This window comes from Tachysurus fulvidraco, chromosome 23, assembly GCF_022655615.1.
Source record: "Tachysurus fulvidraco isolate hzauxx_2018 chromosome 23, HZAU_PFXX_2.0, whole genome shotgun sequence".
Taxonomy (NCBI): Eukaryota; Metazoa; Chordata; class Actinopteri; order Siluriformes; family Bagridae; genus Tachysurus; species Tachysurus fulvidraco.
The window spans coordinates 5,494,502-5,518,194 of record NC_062540.1 but is presented as its reverse complement, the minus strand read 5'-3'; the positions used below and the strand labels follow the sequence as shown (position 1 = coordinate 5,518,194).

At 39.2% G+C, this 23,693-nt stretch overlaps 1 protein-coding gene across 6 annotated transcripts in view; it reads left to right on the top strand.

Moving 5' to 3' along the window:
* The window catches only part of si:dkey-151g10.3 (serine/threonine-protein kinase WNK3), a 45,088-nt gene that overhangs the window by 7,410 nt on the left and 13,985 nt on the right, over positions 1 to 23,693 (top strand). For all 6 annotated transcript variants that reach the window (XR_007139240.1, XM_047807004.1, XM_027144827.2 and 3 more), the window contains exons 3-11: positions 2,581 to 3,437; positions 14,728 to 14,900; positions 15,245 to 15,465; positions 16,241 to 16,398; positions 16,539 to 16,627; positions 16,859 to 17,078; positions 17,400 to 17,718; positions 17,874 to 18,001; positions 19,567 to 23,421. Coding sequence is in view for 5 of the 6 variants with exons in the window: in XM_047807004.1 (XP_047662960.1) it covers positions 2,820 to 3,437; positions 14,728 to 14,900; positions 15,245 to 15,465; positions 16,241 to 16,398; positions 16,539 to 16,627; positions 16,859 to 17,078; positions 17,400 to 17,718; positions 17,874 to 18,001; positions 19,567 to 23,421 (5,781 nt within the window). In the remaining variant the exon portion in view is untranslated. The remainder of the gene's footprint in view (positions 1 to 2,580; positions 3,438 to 14,727; positions 14,901 to 15,244; positions 15,466 to 16,240; positions 16,399 to 16,538; positions 16,628 to 16,858; positions 17,079 to 17,399; positions 17,719 to 17,873; positions 18,002 to 19,566; positions 23,422 to 23,693) is intronic.

Here is a 23,693-nt window from a genome sequence, read left to right as displayed (position 1 = left end):
GGTATGATCCACAGTGTCATTTACATATGTTCCTTTTTCCTGCTACCAAAAAAGCAAGCAAAACTGAAACTGATCTACATTCCAACTCATGTTGGTATTGATGGTTACAGCTTAGTTGTACAGTTGCTTTAAAACGATGATAAGGAAACCACACTGGTTACAGGTTTATATTAATCTACTCAGTTTTTGTTTCTGTAGTAACCCAGCAGAGTCTTATATGGTGGACATTCATGTATTACAAGCCTATTCTTTTTTTTTTTTTTTTACAAACCACTTTAAACGATTTTGCAAATGTTTATCGCATGGACAAATTACCATATGATATCATCAAGCAAGTTTATGAGATCTTCAAGCATGCTTTTGTTGAAAAATGATGGTGTTGTTGACACAGGCTGGGGATAGCTTTTGTCATGTTAACAAAGCCCATACTTCCAGAATCCCAGTGTTCATGAAAGCATGAAATTTACAGATAAAATTCGACTGGATGATTAGACGGCTGAATAATTGATGGAGAAACATGTATGTTTTATTGTTCTGCCCCATAAATCACACTCACTGATCCAGACCTGAGTGATATTGCGTGTTGTTTAGTCAGTTCTATGTTCTTGTTAACAACAGGGTAAATGTTACCGGTGTCCGTTACTATAATTAGCCCCTTTGTTGTGCAGTCATCTGAGGTTGCACAAGGGTCTGCCTGATATGTACTGTCTGTGTGGAGGACAGAGGCACGACTGCCTCAGACAGATGGACAGCGACAGTGGAGAGATTTTCACCCGAGGGGAGAGAGACAGAGACACACATGGGGGTAAACAAGAGACACAGAATAGACTGTCGAAGGCGGGCACTAAAACCAAGAATGGATTTATGCTGTTTTTAATGACCATATTAATGCTGGCTCAGGTGTTTTTTAAAAAGGACGATTCAGTGGAAAAATCATATAAATATGATGCAGCAACCTGTAATGAAATGAATGTGAAAAGCAGTGGATAACAATGTAGAGATTTTTAGGGCATAGATTGAGAGACGGTTCCTAGACAGCACCCAGCTGTCCTATGGTCGGATCAATATGAATAACACCCCCAGAAGCAATGAATATTTACTTGATGTAAATGTGAATAAGGAAAATTCACATTGTCAGTTAGGATGCCATGCTGTCTAAAGGGAAGACTGAAATACTGCTGACCACCTTTAATATACTTATTTACATTACGTTTCCCCTGACAATGATCCACAGCTTTTACTTCAGGTCAATTTGGCATTCCCTTAAGCTTATAAATTATTGACATCTTAATGGATTTAACTGCAGCATCCGTTTTTTAGTGAATCATGTCCGTTACGTGCCTCGTGGACCAAACGCTACCTGGAATTTCCTAAGCCATTTTAAAAGTTAAGCTTCTGACATGATGCGATTGCCCTTACTGAGCACTCAGCCATGTAGGAGCTTTGGCATACCCAAAGTCTCTCCATACAGTTTTACATGTAGATGAACTTTTTATTATTATTATTATTATCTACAGTAGTGTCTTTTTTGACATAATTAAATTGTCAGTGGTGTCGGACTGTGAGTAGGGATTGTGAGCCGTTAGGAAGTGAAGGCAACGCGAAGGGAAGTGGAAGGCTGTCTACTGCAGGTGCTCTAAGAGCCACGAGGCCAGACCTCTTCACTCACACAAATAAATGTTAATGAGCCTGACTAACATTTCTTTCCAGTGGGACAGACATAGAATCTCTGAGCACTTACAGTACAGTGATTTGGAATCAGAAGGCCTTGTGCGTTATGTAAAGTGCTATAATGGGCTCATGTACAGATCTGCTGAGTCATTATTGATCAGTTGGTTGTGGTGTGTGGATGAAGTAGAACTGCCTGTTATACTCTATAATGTGTACAGCTCTGTTAGATTGGTCTGAAGATGTAAATTAATTTCCAAATCTAGTAACTGTAGCTGTTTCCATCCGAGGTGCAAATTTATGCACAAATATGGAGCACTGCATAAAACATTTTTAAATTCAGCACTGTTTAGATCCAGTTTTTGCATCTGGTGTTTCCATCCGGTGTTGTTCTATGCAAAATCCCCAAATTCACATAAAAATACATGAATGGAAGCACAGCTTGTGATGATGGTTCCGTCTGCAAGGTTTATATTAATGCACCTGCACTAATAGATTATCATTAACAACTTTCTCCGTGGCCTTCCAGATAGAAATGAGTGCAGCCAATGACATGGTGTAGGTTTCTGTGAAGAGGTGTTTATTTAGAGACTCCACTGTCAGCAATTTTGCAACAGTCAAAGCAAAAATGTTTAACTTAGGGTTTTTTAAATGGTGAAAGTCATCAGGACAGAGGGATTTGCAAGGACTCTAACATGTCAAGCAGCGTTTTAACATACTTTGTGGTTGTTCCACAACATTAAACATAATAAATGTATAAAAAAGGTATGATGTGGTGTTCTTTAGCTTTCCGTTTCTAAATATTTGATAAACAGTTAGTTCAATCAGTCTAGTAGTATCAATCGGTCCTGTACACGACACCTACTAAATCTCTTTTTTTCTTCTTCTTCTTCTTTTACTTTTTTTTTTTAGGTTTTACCTGAAGCTGTTGATTGAACACCTTAAAAGGAAGGTTTCCAGTGAGCAGCATTATTTTCAGCCAAGGAATCTGTAATACATGACTGTAAAGTAGGGTTCAGCAAGTAGAAGATGGATGGAAGAGGAATGCTTGACTAATAACTGCTCTAATTAGTATACCCCAGCAAGTATTTTCTATGTGTCTGTGAACCAGACCAACCACAAAAAAGCCAGGAGGGAAGGAGTTTTTTGTCATGGCGACTGACCCAGGAGATCCCACTGGCACGGAGGACTCCGCCGGAGAGAAACCTGATGAAGAGAGAGAGGAAGAGAACGGGTGGACAGGGAACCAATCAGCCAGCCAAAGGGAAAGCAGGACACCGGAAAGAGGGGCTGGAAATGAGGAAGCCTCAGGAGCAAGAGTAGCAGGAGTTGAGAGAGAAGAAGGAGAAGCAGACGAGGCACGAGCGCAAACATCTTCTCCAAAGCGTCAGAACAAGCGCTTCTTCCGGAAGAGCGTGGAGCTCTGTGAGAAAGATGAGATCTTGGAGGAGGAGGGCCTTCATAGCATCCCACACCCTGAGCTCCACGATTCGGACTCTGTCTTTAGTGCCGGAACTCTGCATGTCCTCACTGATGGCACACATGGTGGTGGCCTAGACCTGGTAAAGGGTGTCCCGTCGGTGCCCAGACTAAAGGGAAAGGAGCATGAGTCTGAGCAGGAGGAGGAGGCTGAAATGAAAGCTGTGGCCACATCACCCGGTGGCCGCTTTCTTAAATTCGACATCGAGCTAGGCCGAGGAGCTTTTAAGACCGTTTATAAAGGCTTGGACACAGAGACGTGGGTGGAAGTGGCCTGGTGTGAACTACAGGTAAGTGCTGCTGTGGAATAATTTTAGATAAGTACAATAATGTATGCCAGCATTGCTGTGTCTTAATATTTGTGCTGTATCTGAGTCAAATTCTACAAGCTCTACAATACAGTTTGTAAATGATTACGTAAATGATTAATTGGATATAAAAGTCCACATTTATACTTTATTTGTCAGATCAGTTCAGATGGGAGGTAGCGTCTATCGATTCATCCAAATTAGAAACGGCTGCTGCTTTTAGCTGCTTTATGTTATAAACATGACAGCACTGAAATGACTGTATTTCTGTATTTTTATTAATTCTATTCATTTGCAATGCACAAAGTAGTCTGTTTGGAGAAAATAAAATAATATACTTTGTCAACTCAAAAATGGATGAACAGGGAGCCTTGAATAGGCTGCAGGTAACCAGTATAATAATCTGTAATTTTTGGACCGCTTTCAGCTGTATCATGTTTTTCTTCCTAAGTGCTCCGGTCCAGCTAGAATGAATCAGGATGCTGTTTCTTGGGACTTAGTCTGGGCCTTTTGGAGAAATCTTAGCCTCTTGTATTCCTGTTATTCTTTCGAAAACTTTTTCTCAGCGGGGCGCCCTGAGACGCAAAGAGAAAAGAGCTTCAGACCCACAGCTGAATAGCTCCATAGTTTCCATGTCGAAACTATCCATGGGAGAATGGAGTAGATCCCACTCAGCACGCAGTGAAGTGCAGAAATTATGTGGTCAGCACAGTAGAGCTTCTGTCTTTAATGTAGACATGTTTGTCTGTTGTATGGTCCACAATACACTGTATTTTCTAGGAATGCCTTATTGCATAATTGATTCAGAAGATTTAGTTACTGTCAATACAGTCAGTGTATGCATGCACACAGCTTTTTGTGTAAGCATCTCTATCAAGCATGGCGTTCTTGGGACATCACATGAATTAATGTTATACACCAAAAAATGGATACCAAGGCAGTATGCATAAAAAAAAATAAAAAAGTTTTGATTTTATCATCTTAAAAAGTACACTGAAAATGATCTAACGTAACCATAAAACTAAAAATTATAGAAATATTACGTGGTTTATATATTTTATGTTGTATACAATATACAACAGAGGATAATATCAGAAAAATGCTGAAAGATGTAAACACTCCACAATCATGTTTAGAAGTCATTTTCAATCATTTTCATTTAACTGAACCTGTGTTTCAGGACCACTGCGAGAATATGAGAGACACATTGGGCCTTTTTACACCTGGTCACTTCATGTGTTTTCTCTGATCCGATAGCTATCTGATTTGTTAAAACTGTTCCATTTACATTAGGGCACAAAAATGCGTCTTGGCCAATCAGATATCAATCCGATCTTTCTACTCCCGCCCAATATGCAAATATATTTACCTCACTTCCGGGGTAATTGAAATGAAACACACTTTGGTGTATGCGGTTGCTACAAAAAACAGCAATTACTGTTTGCTGCATTTTCGCTGGTAGCAGCAGTGCATTTTAAGATCCAACGAGACACCTGGGTGAAAGATCGGAGCCAGCACCTGTGGGAAAACATATTTGTTTCTGGCGCGATGCACGACTCGCGAGTCACCTGCGAGTGACATACTTCCGTTTGGGAGGAGTATAGCGCTGACTTATGTGGCTTGAACAACCACATACATTTACACCTGTCCAGTTTCATCTGAAATGCATCCCAGACCACCTCCTGAAGTGGTTTGAACAATCAGATTTATATCCGCCTCGAAACCATTTCGGAGGGCATTTAGACCTAGTATTTTTAGGATCCGATAGCTATCCGATCACAGAAAACGCATGAAGTGACCAGGTGTAAAAACCCCCATTGTGAAGATGTTTATAATCATTGGGAAACAAATCTGTGACAGTGAAATGCTGACTGAGGAATGGAGGACAGTTGAGCATTTACTCTGGATTGTCTTTAGCTTCTGGGTGTGTTTAGTTGCTTTGTATGCAAGGCCTAGTCTGTTATGCGTTTGAAGCTAATTCCACACTGTGGATCTGGCTAATCTCTGCATTTGGGTGCTGTGCCAGGCTCCATCATCCTTCCCCCTCGGTCAGCCTTGACATCAAGCTTAACAAAGTCGTAGGAGAGGAAACTGGACAGTGTAGCTGTAACATCTATTAAACCCTGAAAGCTTTTATAATTAAAGGTCTTCACTACTGAAATGTAGTAAAATTAATAGCAAAAGGAAAACAAAAGCAGGGAATAGATCTGTTGAGATGTCTGTATAGGAAAAAATTCTCTCCTGTGTGGTTCTTCCTGCTGTGTTGGAATATTCACCATCATATGACTTGTCCATGGCATCTCTAGGAAGTATAACATGGCAAATCTACATGATGTATAACACAGGCTCTAGCAACCTCGGTATCTGTTTTGAGTAGTAATGGCTGATCACGAGTAAAAGATTATGGATTAGCTTGTGTTTTGTTTTTTTTTCTTCTTCTTTTTTCTTTTTTGAATTCATTCCCACACTCTCACAAATAGTTTGACTAATAACATTGTTTCTACCTGCCCTTAATTTGTAAAAGAAAATAAATAAATGAAAGCAGCACCCTGCAAGCACCATTTATATTTCCATTTATATTATATTATATATTATAATTTATAATATAACTTGATGATAAAAGTGCTGGAGGTAGTATCAGTGTGTCAGAGCTGCGTGAACCTGCCATGAGCAATAGGGTGTGAAGTAAGTGTGTGTGTCTGTGTGTGTGTGAGAGAGAGTGAGTTAGAGGGACGAGCCAAACAGAGGATCAACATGGCATCATTACTGTGTGGTTAATTTCCATGAATCGATCTCTCACTCAATCACTCTCTCTCTCTCTCTCTCTCTCTCTCTCTCTCTTTCTCTCTCTTTTTGTCTCTTTCACTCCCCCCCCTATCTTCACTCTATCTTTAACAGACATGCATACACAAGTGCCCCAAATTATGAGTGCTTTTATATGGCTCACATCAGTAGCAAAGTCATTTAGATATTTAGAAACCCAACACCCTATTTAGTAATAAATATAAAAAGTGATGCGCATATGTAAATAGTGTGTTACCCTTCAAGAGCATATTTGCTCCACAGAGCTTTTCAATACTACAGTGTGAGTAGTACATGGGTAGATTCTATAGCATTCAGTACTTTAGATGTTGTGTTTTAAGCAGCTCATCAATCAGATGCTGTTGTTACCTTTAGGCAAGTCAAATTGCCATGTCAAAAATTACAGCCTATTTAAGCAATATGAAAAACAGCTTCACATGCAAGAACATTCATACTAAAATACAGGTGACGGATATTATTGTCAACATGCAACTTGTATTTAAGAATCAGAGCCTCAGATGTGGTTCTTTATTCTGCTTGTTATTTTTTAAGTTGAGTAATAAGTACATTTGCATGCAAGAGACATGAAGCACTGAACCTTATGCAGGATTCGACAGATGGGCTGTGGAAACGTACTTTAAAAAAACCACTGCATGATTTTCATTGCTGTGATTATTTCCTATCAGCAGTAAAACACAGCAGACGTCACGCTCCGTTTGCACAGGTTTCATCATCTGCTTCTCGGTGCTTGATTCAATCAGTACCGAATTCTATTTAGATTTGTTTATTTGTTCGCAATGGAAATTTGGCTCACCTGTATTTATGAATTCAATCTGGCTTCAGCTGCTGAATAATGACATGAAACACTGTTAATCTCTTACAGCAGAAGTCTTATCAAAGACTTTGTTTTATGTGGTTTAATCTAACAAAAGTGCAGTATAATAAATGCTCTTCTGTGGGATTAGATTAAAAGGGTCTTGGGTGCCTGTGACCCTGTAGCTGGTTCACTGGTTGTCCCATTTTTCCTGCTTCCTGTTGTCAAGAACTGGCTGTTCTCTTGCTTCCTAATAAATCCCACATTTTGACATGTGCCATCATAGCAAGATAAGCAATCTTATTCACGTCACATCAGTGGGCACACACAGTCACAAAGTCTTCTCTCTGAAAGTGTCTCCAGTTTAGGGTTAATTTAGGAACAGCTTAGACTAAAGTGACCTTAAGATATACCTGTTTTATATATTATTTATTGACTGCTCACAATGATCTGGTTTAAAAAAAGAGTTTTTCCTGTCATGGTAATTTTCTAGAAAGTATTTACCCCCGGGTTAGAATTACGCTTGAATAACAAACATAATTCATATTTAATCATAATTTATTTGCAGGAATTCCTTTGCTGCAAATAAAACTACACATACCTACAGCTATGAATAGTGTGTACTCAAAACAGACTCGGGGATTAGCTGATATAATTCACCTTAAAAGATTAGGAAATGGAAATTCACAGTGGCTCAGATTTCTCCTCTGTTAACTTCCTTGGCATTGCTTATTTCACCTCCTGCGTGTCCTTGAAGCACTTGCAGCACTTTTCCTACAGAACGAGTTAATGTGGCATGACATTCTGTGTGAATTTTCTGTGTAGTGCAGCTTATTAATTACGCACTTTATGAAGCATTGAAACATTTAACATGTGCATTGCTTTGCGTATGTTGCAATATATGTGTGTGTGTGTGTGTGTGTGTGTGTGTGTGTGTGTGTGTGTGTGTGTGTGTGTGTGTGTGTGTGGATATAACGTATATGCTGGTATGCATTGTGTTCATCGCAGGGAGGTTGGTTGGTTGTGTATTTCTCTTCTGTCATGTGTTGAATATTTGTGTGAAAGGTGTGAATGAAGATAATTAGAGTGGGTACCTATCATGTCGGAACAAAAGGTTTGCATAGACAGCACAACCCATGCAGAAAGACAACTGGCCGAATGTATTCGAGTCAGATCAGCCTGGCTAGATCATCCTCGGACACAACATACGGACATCCAGGTTTACACATGAAGCATAGCGGTTCTCTAGCTAAGTGGCTCTAACAGTCAGATGGAGGATCCCGAGGGGTTTATGAAAGCTAGCCAGGGGTCTGTGATTCTGTAATTTTGTTACAGCAGTGGTCCACCATCCTAAACGTTACATTTATGATTGAGCGCTTACGTTTTGTCATTAGCCTGCTTGACTGGTTACTGAAATGGATTCAATCCAAACTTCTCTAACTGGAATCCAAGAAGGGCTTTGATTAATGCCATCTTGGACCATCATTGACACTGGTCTTAAGAATGCTCATGTGGTGCAACCACATGATCAATCTTTCCCTTATATGCTTAAAATGCAGGCAATTACAAGCAAATTAAGATCTATAGGAAGCTTGTGTGCACTATTTATGAATTTTTGGATGTCATGAATTTTGATTTATGTCCTTACTTGCATTCTTTATTGCACAACATTATTCAACTCATAAACCTGATGAAAAAAAAATATTAGTATCCACTTGAGCATACAGTATTGTATCAGTTATAAATATTTCATCTGCAGAATATTGTTTTATTTTGAATTTTAACACTGTTATTGTCACTATTACTTATGCCATATGATGGATAGTCACACCAAATGACTATTTTTTTAAAAAGTGGAGAGATGGAGTTGTGAGGTGAAGTTTTAAGAAGAGTTGTACACCACATGCATATTAATCTTTATAATTAGCACGCTCTTCAATAGCTTTTTGTTTTTGTTTAAATGTCCTTCATCATGTAGGTTTATTTTCACTTTAGATGGCTGCCTGCTTTGACCACATAACCCACAATGCTGTTAGACTACCTGGTTATTGTGGTTCAAAGCGGTGCAAACATATCATCTTCCAAAGCTTCAGGTTTCACCCTTATACTACCATCGGCAGCATCACACTCAGCATCTTGTTGATTGCTAAGTACCCAAACCAAGGTACTAACTAGCCATGCCCAAGATCTGCTCAGCTGTGTCATATGGCTGCATTGCATTCTGGAACTTGAAGTCCAAAATTTGCTGCCTCAGCTGATTCTACACTAGGCTTTCTCAACATGAAGCTGCCTGTCACTGGAAAATTGTAAGTGACCATAGAATGAATAAAAATACAATGTCAGCCAACAGAAATATGTCAGTGTTAGAATTGTAGGTCTGCACACTGAGTAGTAGGACATTGGATGTGGAATGGTGATGGAAAATATTACACAATTTTAGCACAGATTTTGACTGAATGTCAGCATTAATATAATCAGTGCTAATTAATATCCAAAGAAAATAAAACAAGCTCTGAAATAACAGATGCTGTATAGCCTTTTTCAGCTTCGGCTTGTACCTTGTTTGTGTGATTGGTCATAGATTATGGTAATCTAATCCTGGCAACCAGCTGCTAAATTGCTTAGAGACTGTACACGTGCGCGCACACACATACGTACATACACACACTTTCACTCTGGATGTAAAGTGTAGAATTGCCCATGCTGGTTGGTATTGTGTTGCCTTTACTACCATAGCTTGGTGTATGTGGTTGTAATGTGAGCTCTATTCACCCCTCCTTCTTCCATCTGAAAGCCCCTGAAGACATATAGATATACAGAGATGGAAGAACACAATTAACTCAGCAATTCCCCACGAGCCAGGCATTCCATTTAGCCTGAGTGTTTACAGTGAAAATGAAGCTACGAGATCATATTTGAGTGAGAGAAGGAAGTGTACTAAGCTGCTGACTGCACACCACTTTCCTCTTGGCTCTCTAGCGAGATCAATGAACTAGCTTTTCCTGAGAGCACCTGACCACGACAACTCAACCAAATGGGGGGTGGGGGTGGGGTGGGGGGGCATAACCAAATTATGCTCTCAGAAGGAAATGTTCCAAGAACGGTCCAAAAAAAGCCTTGTAGCCTGGACCTGATGCGCTGTCCTGGGCTTAAACGTGTATGTGCAGGCACTTACAGCTCACCTAGATCAGTTTTTAGAGCACTTTATAGTGTATGGTATGATTTGAACCACATCACAGCTATTTCTTTCATCCAAACATTTATTCAGCTGTTCCGTAATACGTACACCGGATGCTTCTCTGTCTAAGCAGAGATTGGCCCACTGGGTTATATAGGTCACCACCACAGCCCACAAACATGAGATGCTATTCCACAAGAAGTCTCGTATCTTCTTGGGCTTTCTGACACACATGCTGTTCCAGGAGATGTTTCACCACATACTGCTCAGGATTTTATAGGATCCACATCACTCCTCATAGTCTGAGTGTTTGTGTGTGGCAATCATTTCCGGACATTTACCCAGATGTACCAGTAAACCATAAGGTTTTCCTGTCATTCAGAACCACATGACGTACGCTATTAAGAGCAAATACTATGTCACAATGATGAAGGCCGTGAAATGGCGTGCACATGAACAAGGACATCCAGATGTTATGTAATACTCCTAGTGGTTATCCATTTTGTTTACAGCACATCATTTACATTCATAGCCAGTGTTTTCTTTTCTCAGTATAAGAAGACATAACTTGCCAGTACATTCAAAAAATAAATACAGTTTTATATAATTTAAGTGCTAATCATGGCACAAATAACATGGGAATGACAGCTTATAAAAAATAGACCTTATGGCTTTATTAACATAAAATACAACAAAATACAGATTTAGTAGAAACAGGTTTGCTAATATTAGCAGAAATGACAATTGGAGCACCTTGTTTCTCAAGCCAAACATTATAAATGCTTATTTTGGGTTGATGTACACTCTTTAGTGTTCGTAAACAAAAGAAGGTTTGTTCAAACACTGCTTGCAAAAAGTTTCACTAGTAGCAACCTGATGCTACTAGATTTATTTGTGGAGTTGGAAATGTTATCCACTTATTATTTATTACCAATAAAATGCTATGTATATTTGTATGGAATTAACTAAACTAACGAGTGCTTATACTATACAGAGAGCCTATATCCATTATAGCCATTTCTACTACTCTTAAGGCAATATAAATTTTACATGTTAATTAAATAGCAAGTTTAGCCATTTATCCAGAACCTTCTTCTGGAAAGGTGTCTGATTTATTAGTAAAACAAATGTGTTTATGAACTCTTTTCCTATTCAGACACCCAAAAGCATATCCTGACATTTTAGAAGACAGATTGTGGCTTGCTCTTAAAAATCCCTGTAGTCACCCGCTTTGTTTTTGCGACATCAGTGATGCGCATCACTCAGGAGTCTACAAGCTTGTCATAAGCATCTCATGTTGCATCCATTGTTGTATTCAATATGCAGCCTGACATCTCTCCTAATTATGTGTGGCAGTGTGATTGTGAGTTTTCTTCTGAATTCCCACATGCTCAGCACAAAAGGCCTCATCAGCCCCTTTCCCTGTTCTCGGCCACTCCCTTAGTACACCCTCTTTATCAATCTGTTTTTCTCATTCTCCCAGTTTCATCAGCCTAAAGGTTAGCCCTGTATGTCTCTTCCTCTGTCTGAAACACCAACACTTTTTTCCGACCATTACACTAAGTGCATAACGTATAATCTTATTAGAGGCCATTTTAAAGCAGGGACCATAACGATAAGGCTAAATTTTAAAATGTTTTCAGAAAGTGACACTTGGATTTACGAGCAAGCAGTAGCGAATTTTCCTTGACGTTGCACTCCAGAAGTTTTTCTCAAAGTTATAAGTAGTTAGATGCTAACTAGTGGTGAATAATGATGTCATGTACAAATTAATGTATTGATATGAGTGTTTTCTGTCACAGGAATAATTAATTGAAAAAGATTACAAAACAATATCGGTTTTAACTTGACTCGGAAAGATGGACCACTGTGTCAGAAGACAGAATGCTCGGACAACACACACAGATGGGCATGTACACAAATCCCAGACATGGAGGCACAATCCCAGACATATATGCAACAAGGCGTGTTTCAGGGAAACCGCATGCAAACACATGGATGCATAGGCGGACACTAACACAACGTGACACCTGAACAACCTTAAGCTCAGCAGACACGCTCCTTCTAATGCTGGAAGATCTAGGAAACACTTACTGGCCTAGAAAGAAGCAGAAAAAGGCAATAGACATCTCAGGATACCCAATCAAATAAAAAGACACAGAAAGTAGTGGAAACTACTCGCACAAACACCACACTGAAACACTGGATGTAAACCGAGATACTATAAACACTAAGTGGTTTTTGTGCATGCTGGTGTTCTCGCAGTGTGTTTTGAAGTGAGGAAGGAGATGCATAAGCAGCGTGCAAAAGATTTTAGTAGAATTCAGGGGAGTTTGATTTAAGAGAGTTAAGTAGTCCATGCAAGATAAGAGGAAAACAATATATCATCAGTCAGACAGACCAGATATTTTTAGAGCACAGGTTCTCAAACCTTTTGTATTCGTGGTCCGCTTTCATGTACAAAATTCATACATATACAATAATAATGTGCCTGTTTATTTGAAACTTTCACCGACAAAACACTAAGTCTAAGCCAACATCATTATTATTTATATTTTGTTTGTTTCTTTGTTAATTTATACATTCATTCATTCATTCATTTGGATTAAACCAATTCATTTCAAACCGCCAATCAAGTCATATCATAATTACAAGAAATATAATGAATATAAAAACGTATAACTGTAAACATTTTAATAACGTTGATATTTTACATTTACAAATAAAAAAATAGTTACACAAAATTTCAAATAACTGAAAAATCTTTACGTCGTTCATGTCACAACACTTAACAATGAAGCCATTTTATTCCCTATCTAAACCATACATAGAAATCAATCTAGATTGTGTTTCTCTTCACTAAACCAATTTGTTGTTGTTTTTTTTGTGGCACAATACAGGGTTATGTCGTATTTCTCCTGCTTATCCTTCTTTGTTCGGTTGTGCTGTTCTAGGGGGGTTTGTCATGCTCATTAGTTTCCTGACCTCTTTGTCCCTTCAACCTACAAAGGTCAGACTTAACCAATTGTGACCAATACCAGGGGAATAACGGGGTCAAATAATCGCAATACATTATGTGCTTCTTGTATAATAGCTAAATTTGCCAAATGTCCCCAAAACCCTAACAGATGGTAGGCATGACTCTACTGCTTTATATTGGATTCATGTTTATGTAATGGGTTTGTGCTCAGTGTTTATGCCAAACGCCTTTGTCTGGCCCTTTATTTATCTGTATGCTTTGAGCATTTATCCTTCATTAGATACTAGAGCTCTGAAGTCTCTGGAGAAAAAAGAAAAGGTTAAAAGAGGGTTAGAAACAACACAATTTCTCTGCCTAATTATTTATTCAAAAAAATATTTTTTCTGTCACCATTTATCACATCAATACTTTGACATTACAGACGGACCATATGTGATACTTGGATGTTTATATATATATATATATATATATATATATATATATATATATATATATATATATATATATATATATATATATATATATATATATTTTTTTTTTTTACAAAAGCACCCCTTTACTATTCCTTTATTAAAGACACAACCCTTTAATGTATGGACATTTTGATGACAAATTCAAGATGCTGTTTTCCTTTCCCTTATTTCCTCCAAGAAGTTTAGAAACTGATATTGAAATGTGGTCTCTTGGCAGAAGGCACCATAATTTCTTTAGTTACGTGACCAGACAGTTTCTGACCTTAGATCCAATTTCAGTAACTTAACAATGAGCATGAGGAAGCATGAGGAAGGATCTCTGCCATATTTCTGTGTGTTTTGAAATGTTGTTCTGCGTGTTTCAGAATGCTTTGAAAACTGTTGACATCTTTGCATGCCAAGGTTACAATGGATTTTGCATATTTAGCTCAGACTAGTTTCACTTTGCGAAATTTCCAGTGCAATCTGGATTCTGGGTATATCCTCCATTCTGGGAAAATCCAATCACAGGCAAAACACAAGCACTTTTACCAGCTACCGCTGGGTGTTGCCTCTCCAAGACTTTACACAACTTTACTCCATCTGCTGGTCAGTAGCAGTATTGCAAACCAGCAGATAGAGTAATGTTGTGTGAAGTCGTTGAATACATCGTTTCAGTGCATAATGCCATGGCATTGATAAGCATGCACACGTCAGCCCCACCCACCCCTGGCAGCCAACATAATCTAGAGTATTTTGGAGGGTTACATTCCTACAGCACAAATGAACGGGTGTAAAGCGCTTAGCATTCCTCTTCACAAGCACATTTATAAAAGGGCAATTCAAAATCACAATGGGTCTGAAGCCACTGTTTTATATCTGTACCATATTTACTATACTTAGTCAATTATTTGTTTGTAATATGTTGCTCTTATTTAAATATTTCTGATTTCATTAAGTATTCATTAAAAAGGGTAAAAAAATCATCCCGTAAACATTGTGGTGGCTGAACTTTGTGTGTACGTACATGTGTGTTGCGTGTTCAGGATGGGAAGCTGACCAAGGCTGAGCAGCAGCGCTTCAAAGAGGAAGCCGAGATGCTCAAGGGATTACAGCACCCCAACATCGTGCGCTTCTACGATTTCTGGGAGTCGACTGTCAGAGGAAAGAAGTGCATTGTCCTCGTCACAGAGCTAATGACTTCTGGAACACTCAAAACGTGAGTGTTCACGCGTTGCAGTGAATCAGAGGCCCAGGTTATTTATACTCCTAAGGTTATTGCGACAGAGTCGAGTATCCTGTCTTCAGCGAGTTCAGTTTCTATGGTGACATGCTTTAAGCCGTTCTACTACTGACCTGTTCTTAGTCACATGATGCCAGTTCATATTCATTATTAGCACCAATATTTAATAGAAACTGGATGTTGAGGGTATTTTTTTTGGTTGTTCATTTATTATAATTTAAATTTAATACAAAAACACAAATGGTGTACAAACAGGACATATTTTAGATTGTTATTGCACTGGACTTTGTAAAATGTTATGTGTAATGTGTTATTTACAGGTACCTAAAGCGCTTTAAAGTTATGAAGCCAAAAGTGTTGCGCAGCTGGTGCAGGCAAATCCTGAAGGGGTTGCATTTCCTGCACACACGGACACCACCCATTGTGCACCGTGACTTGAAGTGTGACAACATCTTTATCACAGGCCCCACAGGCTCAGTGAAGATCGGAGACCTAGGCCTGGCAACGCTTATGAGGACCTCCTTTGCCAAGAGTGTGATTGGTGTGTTTACAGGCTCCCATGTGCCATAGATTTGTTGCCATCACTGCTGTTGTAGTAACTGTAGAACTGCAATCATTGTATCTGCTACATACTTCATCATTAGTAATTACGTAGGGGTTTTACAATTTATAGCAATTTATGATTTGTCATCCATGTGTAGATCCAATGTTCTCTCTTGTCGGTCATTGTTCAGTATTTATTTCAGCTCAGCATTATTGATTCCAGCATGCATGCACACACTCCTGTCAATACTTATTGGTTTTGGAGCTAATTGTTAGTGCTAGTCCAAATGTTCACAACAGAGCAATCAATAAATATTTGGGCATAGATTCTCCACTGTACAATTTCAGCATTTCTTAAAAAAAAAAAAAAAAGATTCACTCATGGTCAATCACACACAGGGATAAGGTGAGTTGCAAACAAATCAGTGTCTGGTGTAAAAAGTTGGCCAAATAATGTTTTGTACATACAGCACATTATAGTTAAATAGCTTATGCCATATTTGCTCAGTATTATACTGCCTAGCTCAAACCAGCCAGACAGTTTTGTTCCTCTCAGTATTAATCTAATAATTACTGAAAATACATTGACAAAAGATTTAGAAAAGGTTCATTTATCAAACCTGAAGGAACATGTTAAATATCATTAAGAACAGATGAATGGACTAATAGTCCTTTCCTTCCCAAGCAGGTCTTTTATTAAAGCATGTAATTGTTACAAAACTAAAACCATGAGAATGTTTCACTCTCACTCTAACTGTGGTGATGTTATTTAGGTACCCCAGAGTTCATGGCTCCAGAGATGTATGAGGAACACTATGATGAGTCTGTGGATGTCTACGCCTTTGGCATGTGCATGCTTGAGATGGCTACATCTGAGTACCCTTATTCTGAGTGCCAAAATGCTGCCCAGATCTACCGCAAGGTCACCAGTGTAAGGCTCAGAGAATACATTTAGTTTTTATTATTGCTTTTAATGATAAAGAAGCTTGTGCCATCTTCAAATCACTGATTTGACTACAACTAGGCATCTTTACCTGAAATGAATGATGGACTGCATGTCTCTGTTTTCAGGGTATCAAGCCCGCCAGTTTTGGTAAAGTGAATGATCCAGAAATTAAGGAGATCATTGAAGGCTGCATTCGGCAGAACCGAGGCGAGCGGTGAGTGTTTGCTTTTATTCCTGCGGCGTCCACTTTGATCCGCTAAAGGAAGATGCTACACCTCATTCCACCTTTTTAATCAGTTGACATTTGTAACTCAAGTGTGGCATCTATCTTGGCTCCAGATAAAAATTGTACACTGTTTATTACTTTTTCTATTATACAGTAGCATACATGAATGTTTTTCATTGGGTCTATAATGCATTTTTAATATGGCTGTTTTGCACTTAGGCTTTCCATTAAGGACCTGCTGAACCATACCTTCTTTGGCGAGGACACAGGTGTGCGAGTGGAGCTGGCAGAAGAGGACACGGGCAGTCAGGACTGTCTGGCGCTGCGCATTTGGGTGGAGGAGCCTAAAAAGCTGAAGGGCAAGCACAAGGACAATGAGGCCATTGAGTTCAGCTACAACCTGGAGAATGACAGTGCAGAGGAAGTGGCATTAGAAATGGTGAGGTTATATATATATATATATAGCAATTTTTTTAGCATCACAATGTAACCTGGTCAGTCTGCTATGCTGACTGGAGAAACACTACTCAGAAATGGTACAATTTTGTATTGATGCAATATATGTACATGTGCATTACTGATTTCAGATTTTTGGCTTCATGTTATTTCCTGACTCTTATATATTATTATTTATATATTTTTTCATTATTATTATTTTGAGACCAGGGTATGAGTAAATATGGTCAATAATATCAGGTCTTATACAGCATTTCATGTATGTATTCTTCTATTGTTTTCTTTCCATTACTGCACTTTCTAGGTCAAGTCTGGGTTTTTCCATGAGAGTGATGCAAAGGTTGTGGGAAAGTCTATTCGAGACAGGATAACTCAGATTAAGAAGTTCCGTGCAACACGACAACAGCGAGCTCTAGAGGAGAGGCGTGACTCTGGCCTGGTTTCTGCTTCCCTTATGACCAGTTTTACTTCTTTCTCCTCCTCCCTGGCTCCTGGGGCTTCTGCTGTTCCTACTGCTGCATCTGTGGTGGTCACTGGGGGGTACAGGGAGGGAGAGGACCTGCCAGAGATAGAGAAACATACTCAACGACACATCCCCATCAGCAACACACAAGGCCACATGGGTAACATGTTCAGTAGGAATTTTAAATCCGATTTGTCTTACAAGACCATGACTGTACAAATATGGATGACAATCTCTAAAACATAACTTTTTTAATATTTTTGTTCTTGTTTTCATTATAATAATTATGAGTATTTGTTTTTGTTGCATTTTCAGAAACAGAGAACCTCTCTGCAATCACTGGAGAATCATTTGCAGGTGCTCAGAGCCAACCTTATTCATCGGCAGGAGACTCTGGAATCTCTTTTGCGAACAAGCAATCCAGCTTTCCCACTGGGACCTCTGTACGTATTGCCTTACTAAAAACCACTATTATTAACCGCATACTAAACCATCTCACTGTCCTGTGTGTGTGTTTGTGTGTGTGTGTGTTTTCCTATGTGATAAATTCAGAAAAATTACACTCTTCTGGAATCTTGTCAAATTTAAAGTGACACAATAGGCATCAAATGCAGAGTTTCATTTAAACACACAAAGGCTTTTTGTTTAGATCGAGAAATAGTATGTTCTTTATTTAGTGGGTAGTATAGTAAAGTTTAGCTGCAGAATCACAATCCCAAATGATTCCTTATGATCAGAGCCTAAGAGATACAAATAAGTCTAATGGCCAGAACAATGGAGCATCTCCACTAACCAAAGTGATTGTGGGGCTCCTAACGGTCCTGTTGCTCAGGATTTCTTTTCTTTTTCTCCATTTGGTGAATTTTTTTAGACAAAGCAATGTACATTAGATTAACTACTATTAGTACATAATATATACAGGTTTGTAAATTTGTTAGTTATGGGAATTTGTAAAGTACTTATGGGAAATCTGGTACCACTGCTATGATGATGTGCATATAGTATAAAGTACTATGTATTATAAAGTGGTGCAAATGTGTTGTCTTTTGAATTTTGCAAACAACTTGTGTTCTTACATTTATAGCACCATACTGGTCTGTTTTGCATGAATTTGTCATTTTGCTAAAGCTATATACATTAAGCATTGCAACTCATTATATATTTTGTATAGTGTAAATCATGTGTGGCTAGTAGACCTGACAGAGCCTGTTTTTGTTTAGCTCAAAATACTTTTCTTAACATTTTGTTAAAATGCAAGCTATTACTTTGCATTTCCATTTGCTGATAAAGAGAGTAGGGGTGTAACAATAAATCATGACACGATACATTGCAATGCAAATGGATCACTCAAAAAATTATTATTTTCAAGAAACAAAATTATGAATAAAAATGAATTTATAAACATATTTATTGTCATAATATGGTAAACCCGCAGTACTAATGTAGTGGTGTTTATTGCAAGATTCAGATTTATTTAGTTTTATCAGAACAAGAATAATTTTTGCATTTCTTATAGATCACTCATCATTTTTCATAATTAAAATTTTGTTCCAAATATTCTGAGAATTTCATAGAATTTGAATTGTGAAGCCAGAATTGTAAATCACCCAAATCATCAAGATTTAACACCCAAAGTTCAGAACATTTTGTGTTTCCTATGGCATATATATTCAGTAGATTGTAAATTAATATTTATAACATAAATATAACATTTTTACAAAACAGTAATGATGTATAACATGAATCATGTATAAAAATCACTACTATCATAAAATCTGTAGTGGTATCACAGGTATTGTTGGTTAAAATATAACAGAAGTTCACATAGAATAAGAAGAACGTAGAAGTTAATAGCATGCACTGAACCTTCAATTAGACATTGTCCTCTTACCCTTGAATGATTAATGATCCATACTAATCCTTATTCTTGCTTTTTTCCCCCCCTCCCTTTAATTCTTTCTTTTCTACATGATGTGCATTGATTGCCATACTCAAAAAATGCCTGCAGTCACTGGCCCCATATCCCACAGACATAACACAAACAGCACATCCCCAGCCAGGAGAGGCAGTTACTTCTCATTCTTCACTTATACAGACACAGTCATATTTAACCTCTCTTTCACCCCAGGCCTCCATTAGCATTATTTCGGCAGAGCCCATAGGATCATCTTTTAGCTCCCTAATGCCACAAATTAATCAGAGCCAGAATAATGTTGCACCTCTGCCTCAGAATGACAATTTGCCAAAACAAACTGCAGTTCAGCCACAACAGCAGATGTTAGATCTGCAGACTACACTGCTAAAACAACAACAACAACAATCACAACAACAGGTAGTTGCATTGCAACAGATGGATCAAACTCAAAAGCAGGGCATTTTAATACAACAATCTTCTTCTGCTGGAATGCCTCCCCAGCAGATAGAGCATACACCCTTAGTGTTACAGGAGCAGTTAAGTGTAAAACAGCAGCAGTATATACCGCAACAAAAACAGCAGAGTTTGTTGCACTCTCAGCAGATGGAGCCACAACAACAGGTATTTGCACAGCAAGCTGTAGGAGTACCTAAACCACAGCAATCTTTAATTCAACAGCAAGTCCAACAGAAAACATCAATCCAGCAACTCTCAGTGGAACAACAGCAGGAACCACAGTTGTTTTTGCAACAACACCATCAACAGACTTTTGTGCCAAGTCAGGCTGAACTCCAAAAGTCAGCCATGATGCAATCAACTCCTCAGCAGTTACCACTTGCAGAACAACAAATAGTTCATGGTATACAGCAACTGGAACAGCAGAAACAACACACAATCTATTCACAACAACAGATTGAGCAGCAAGAAATACAAATTCAAAAACAACAGCAAAATTCTGCACTGATACAGCAGATGGAACAGAATTCACAGTTGCTGCAGCAAGTACAACAGCAGCAGGCTATTTTACAACAGGCAGGAGGGGAGCAGCAGCAGCAACAGGCACTATTGCAACAGCACTTGGAGCAACAAGAAGCTCTGTTACTACAACAACAAATTATTTTGCACCAACAACAAACTTTAGTACAGCAAAATCAGCCACATTTTGAAAAGACCATGCTAATACCACAACAAACAGAGCAGCAACCACAACAAATAGAACAAGAATCTTTATTGCAAAAGCAGCTAGAACAACAGCAAAAGCAAACTTTTTTACAGCAGCAACAGCAACAAGTGCAGCTCCTACAACAGCAAAAGCAGTTAGAGCTAAATCAATTGCTTTTGCAAAAGCAGCACCAAATGGATCATCAACAAGGGTTATTACAGCAGCAACATTTTGAACAACAACAGCAGTCTGTACTGCGACACATTTCACAAACTCAACATACACAATCACAAATGCAGCAGCAGTCAGAGCAACAAGCTTTTCAGTCACAGATTGACCAAAGGCAGCAGATGTTACTGCAACATAGAGAACTGCAGATGCAACAGCAGGCTCTTGTGCAGCAACACCAACAACATACAGAGCCACAGCAGGCACTCCCCAAGCAACACCATGAAAAGGAACAGCTTCATCAACAAGCTTTACTTTTACAAGATATACATTTGGACCAGCAAGCTGTTACTCTTGAGACTGTTCAACAGCAGCAGCATGCTTTAATTGAACAACAGCAGGAACAGAAACAGCATCTGCAGCACGCTGCACTTTTACAACAGCAAAAACAGTTAATCCAACAAGTACCCCTTGGGCAACATCACAGTGGTGGACAACAGAAAACTGTTTATCTTGAGTCTGTTCAGCAGCAGCAGGGTATGCTTGGTCAACAGCAAGATCAGCAGCTTCAACAGCAAACTTTGTTGTTACAACAGTCTATCCAACAAGTAGCCATTGGGCAAAGTCACAGCGGACAACAGCAAGCTGTTACTCTTGACACTGTTCAGCAGCAGGCTTTACTCAAGCAGCAGCAGGATCAGCAGCACCTTCAACAGCAAGCTTTGTTTTTACAACAGCAACAACAACAATCAAACCAACAAGTAGCACATGGACAACATCACGGTGGACAACAGCAGGTTAGTGCACTTAATATTGTTCAGCAGCAACAGCAGAATCTACTAAAGCAACAGCAAGATCAGCTAGATCTTCAACAAGCGTTGTTTTTACAGCAAAAACAACAGTTAAACCAACAAGTAGCCCCTGAGCAGCAACACAGTGGGCAACAACAAATTGTAGGTCTTCAAACTGTTCAACATCAGCAGCAGGTTTTACTTCAGCATGAGCAGCAGCAGCAAGTCTTGTTATGTCGACAGCCCCTTCAGTCTCACAAAAGTATTGCTCAACACAAAATAGAGCAACACCAACAAGAATTTGTTCAGCAACAAACTGTTCTCTCTGGGCAGCAAGATGGAATTTCTTTTATAGAGTCACAGGTAACAATTGTTACTCAGTCAGCATCTCAAATGGTTAAGCCCCAAATTTCAAGTCATTTACAAACCCCTGTACACATTGACCAGCATGCACCACCTCTGTCAACACCTCAAATTCAAGGGCCAATACAACAAAAAGAAGGTGATGCCACAAAGTTCAATGGTCAAATTCCTTTACAGGCCCAAAGTCTCTCAGCAGCACAATCAACAGTTCCATCCCTAGCACAGCCTAACTCCATCCAGTTAAAGAGTCCTCAAGCCTTCCCAGCTCCACTACAGATGCAGGATTCAGCACAGCCTCAAGTACAGGCCCAGACATATGTCCCAAATGAAGCACAGGCTCAAATGCTCATACAAGGACAAGTCATGCCTCATCAAACCACGAATCCTGTCCTTTGTCAGGTTCCAGCAACACAACCATCAACTCAGATATCGAAGCAAATTCAGTCTCAAGTTCAGACCCCTTCTGCCTTGCTCACAATGCAGTATCTTCAAGCCCCACAACTCGGTCAACACAGCATTCAGCCAGTGCAGATTGACTTTACACAGGGTACAAAACAACAACAGCAGTATCAGCAAATGGTACTGTCTCCAGTATCAGTGCAGAATACCGCTGCAGTGTGCTCAGGTGCTGTAGTTCCTGCTACAGTAAATACCACACAGCAATACTTACACCAGACAGGCCAGGCTCAAAATCAATTTCAAGCACAGCAACAGCCAGGTGGCATCACCATTCAGCCTGTCATGCAGCCCATGTCCCTTATTCAACCTGAAGTTCTGCAACAGTATGAACAGCAAGCACAGCAAGGGCAGCAGCAGCCAGTACAGCTGCAGGTTCAGGCACAAATTTTGTCATCTATTCCGCAACCTTCATCCCACCAAACTCCTGTGGCACTAGATCTTAATCAACAGCCATCTCTTTTACCATCTGCTTTGCACCCTGTGGTTCCATCACACGACTTCCCGATCCAACCGTGTCAGACACAAATTCGGTCTGCTGACCTATACAGTCAAGTTGTAGCAGCCCTACCACCTTCACCACAACACCAGCCTCAATCGGTTTTGCTTGCTCATACTCACAGCCAGACATGCAGTCAATCACAGACATATACCCACATACAGGCACATGTTCAATCACAGGCTCACTCACACACAGACATATTCGAGACTGCAGGCACATCTGTGCAACCACTGTACTCCCAAGTTTCCCTGCAATCCCTCCAGATACCCTCTAGTCCATCACATATCTCCCTCAACACTACCAACTTATCAGGCTCCCAGATTGCTCCCACTGCTTCAGAAGTACCAGTGACAGCTGAGGCACAGCTAAGCCAGACTGGGCTAACAGATTTAATTCCGACTTCCCTTCCTCCTATCAGTGCTTCACAGCTCTTTGGTTCTAATGGCACTGCCCTTCCCCCAAACTCCCTGGCAGACTGTGACCCTACATTGTCGGGCATTGCACAGGTACAAATGCACACTTTTGTCAATATAACTTTTTTTTTTTTTTTTTTTTTATTATTTCTTTTTTTTTCAGGACATTCTTGAAGAAACATTTATTACAATAATCCCCTCTATTGACTGTGTAACCTGTGCTTTTTTTTTTAAATCTAAATACTTAACACGCACAAAATCAAGCATATAATTACAAAATCAAGCTTGCTATTTCTCAAAGCTTTGTGTATACAAACATGTACACTTTTTTGATTTAACCTTTTTTTTTTTTTTTTTAAGTAATT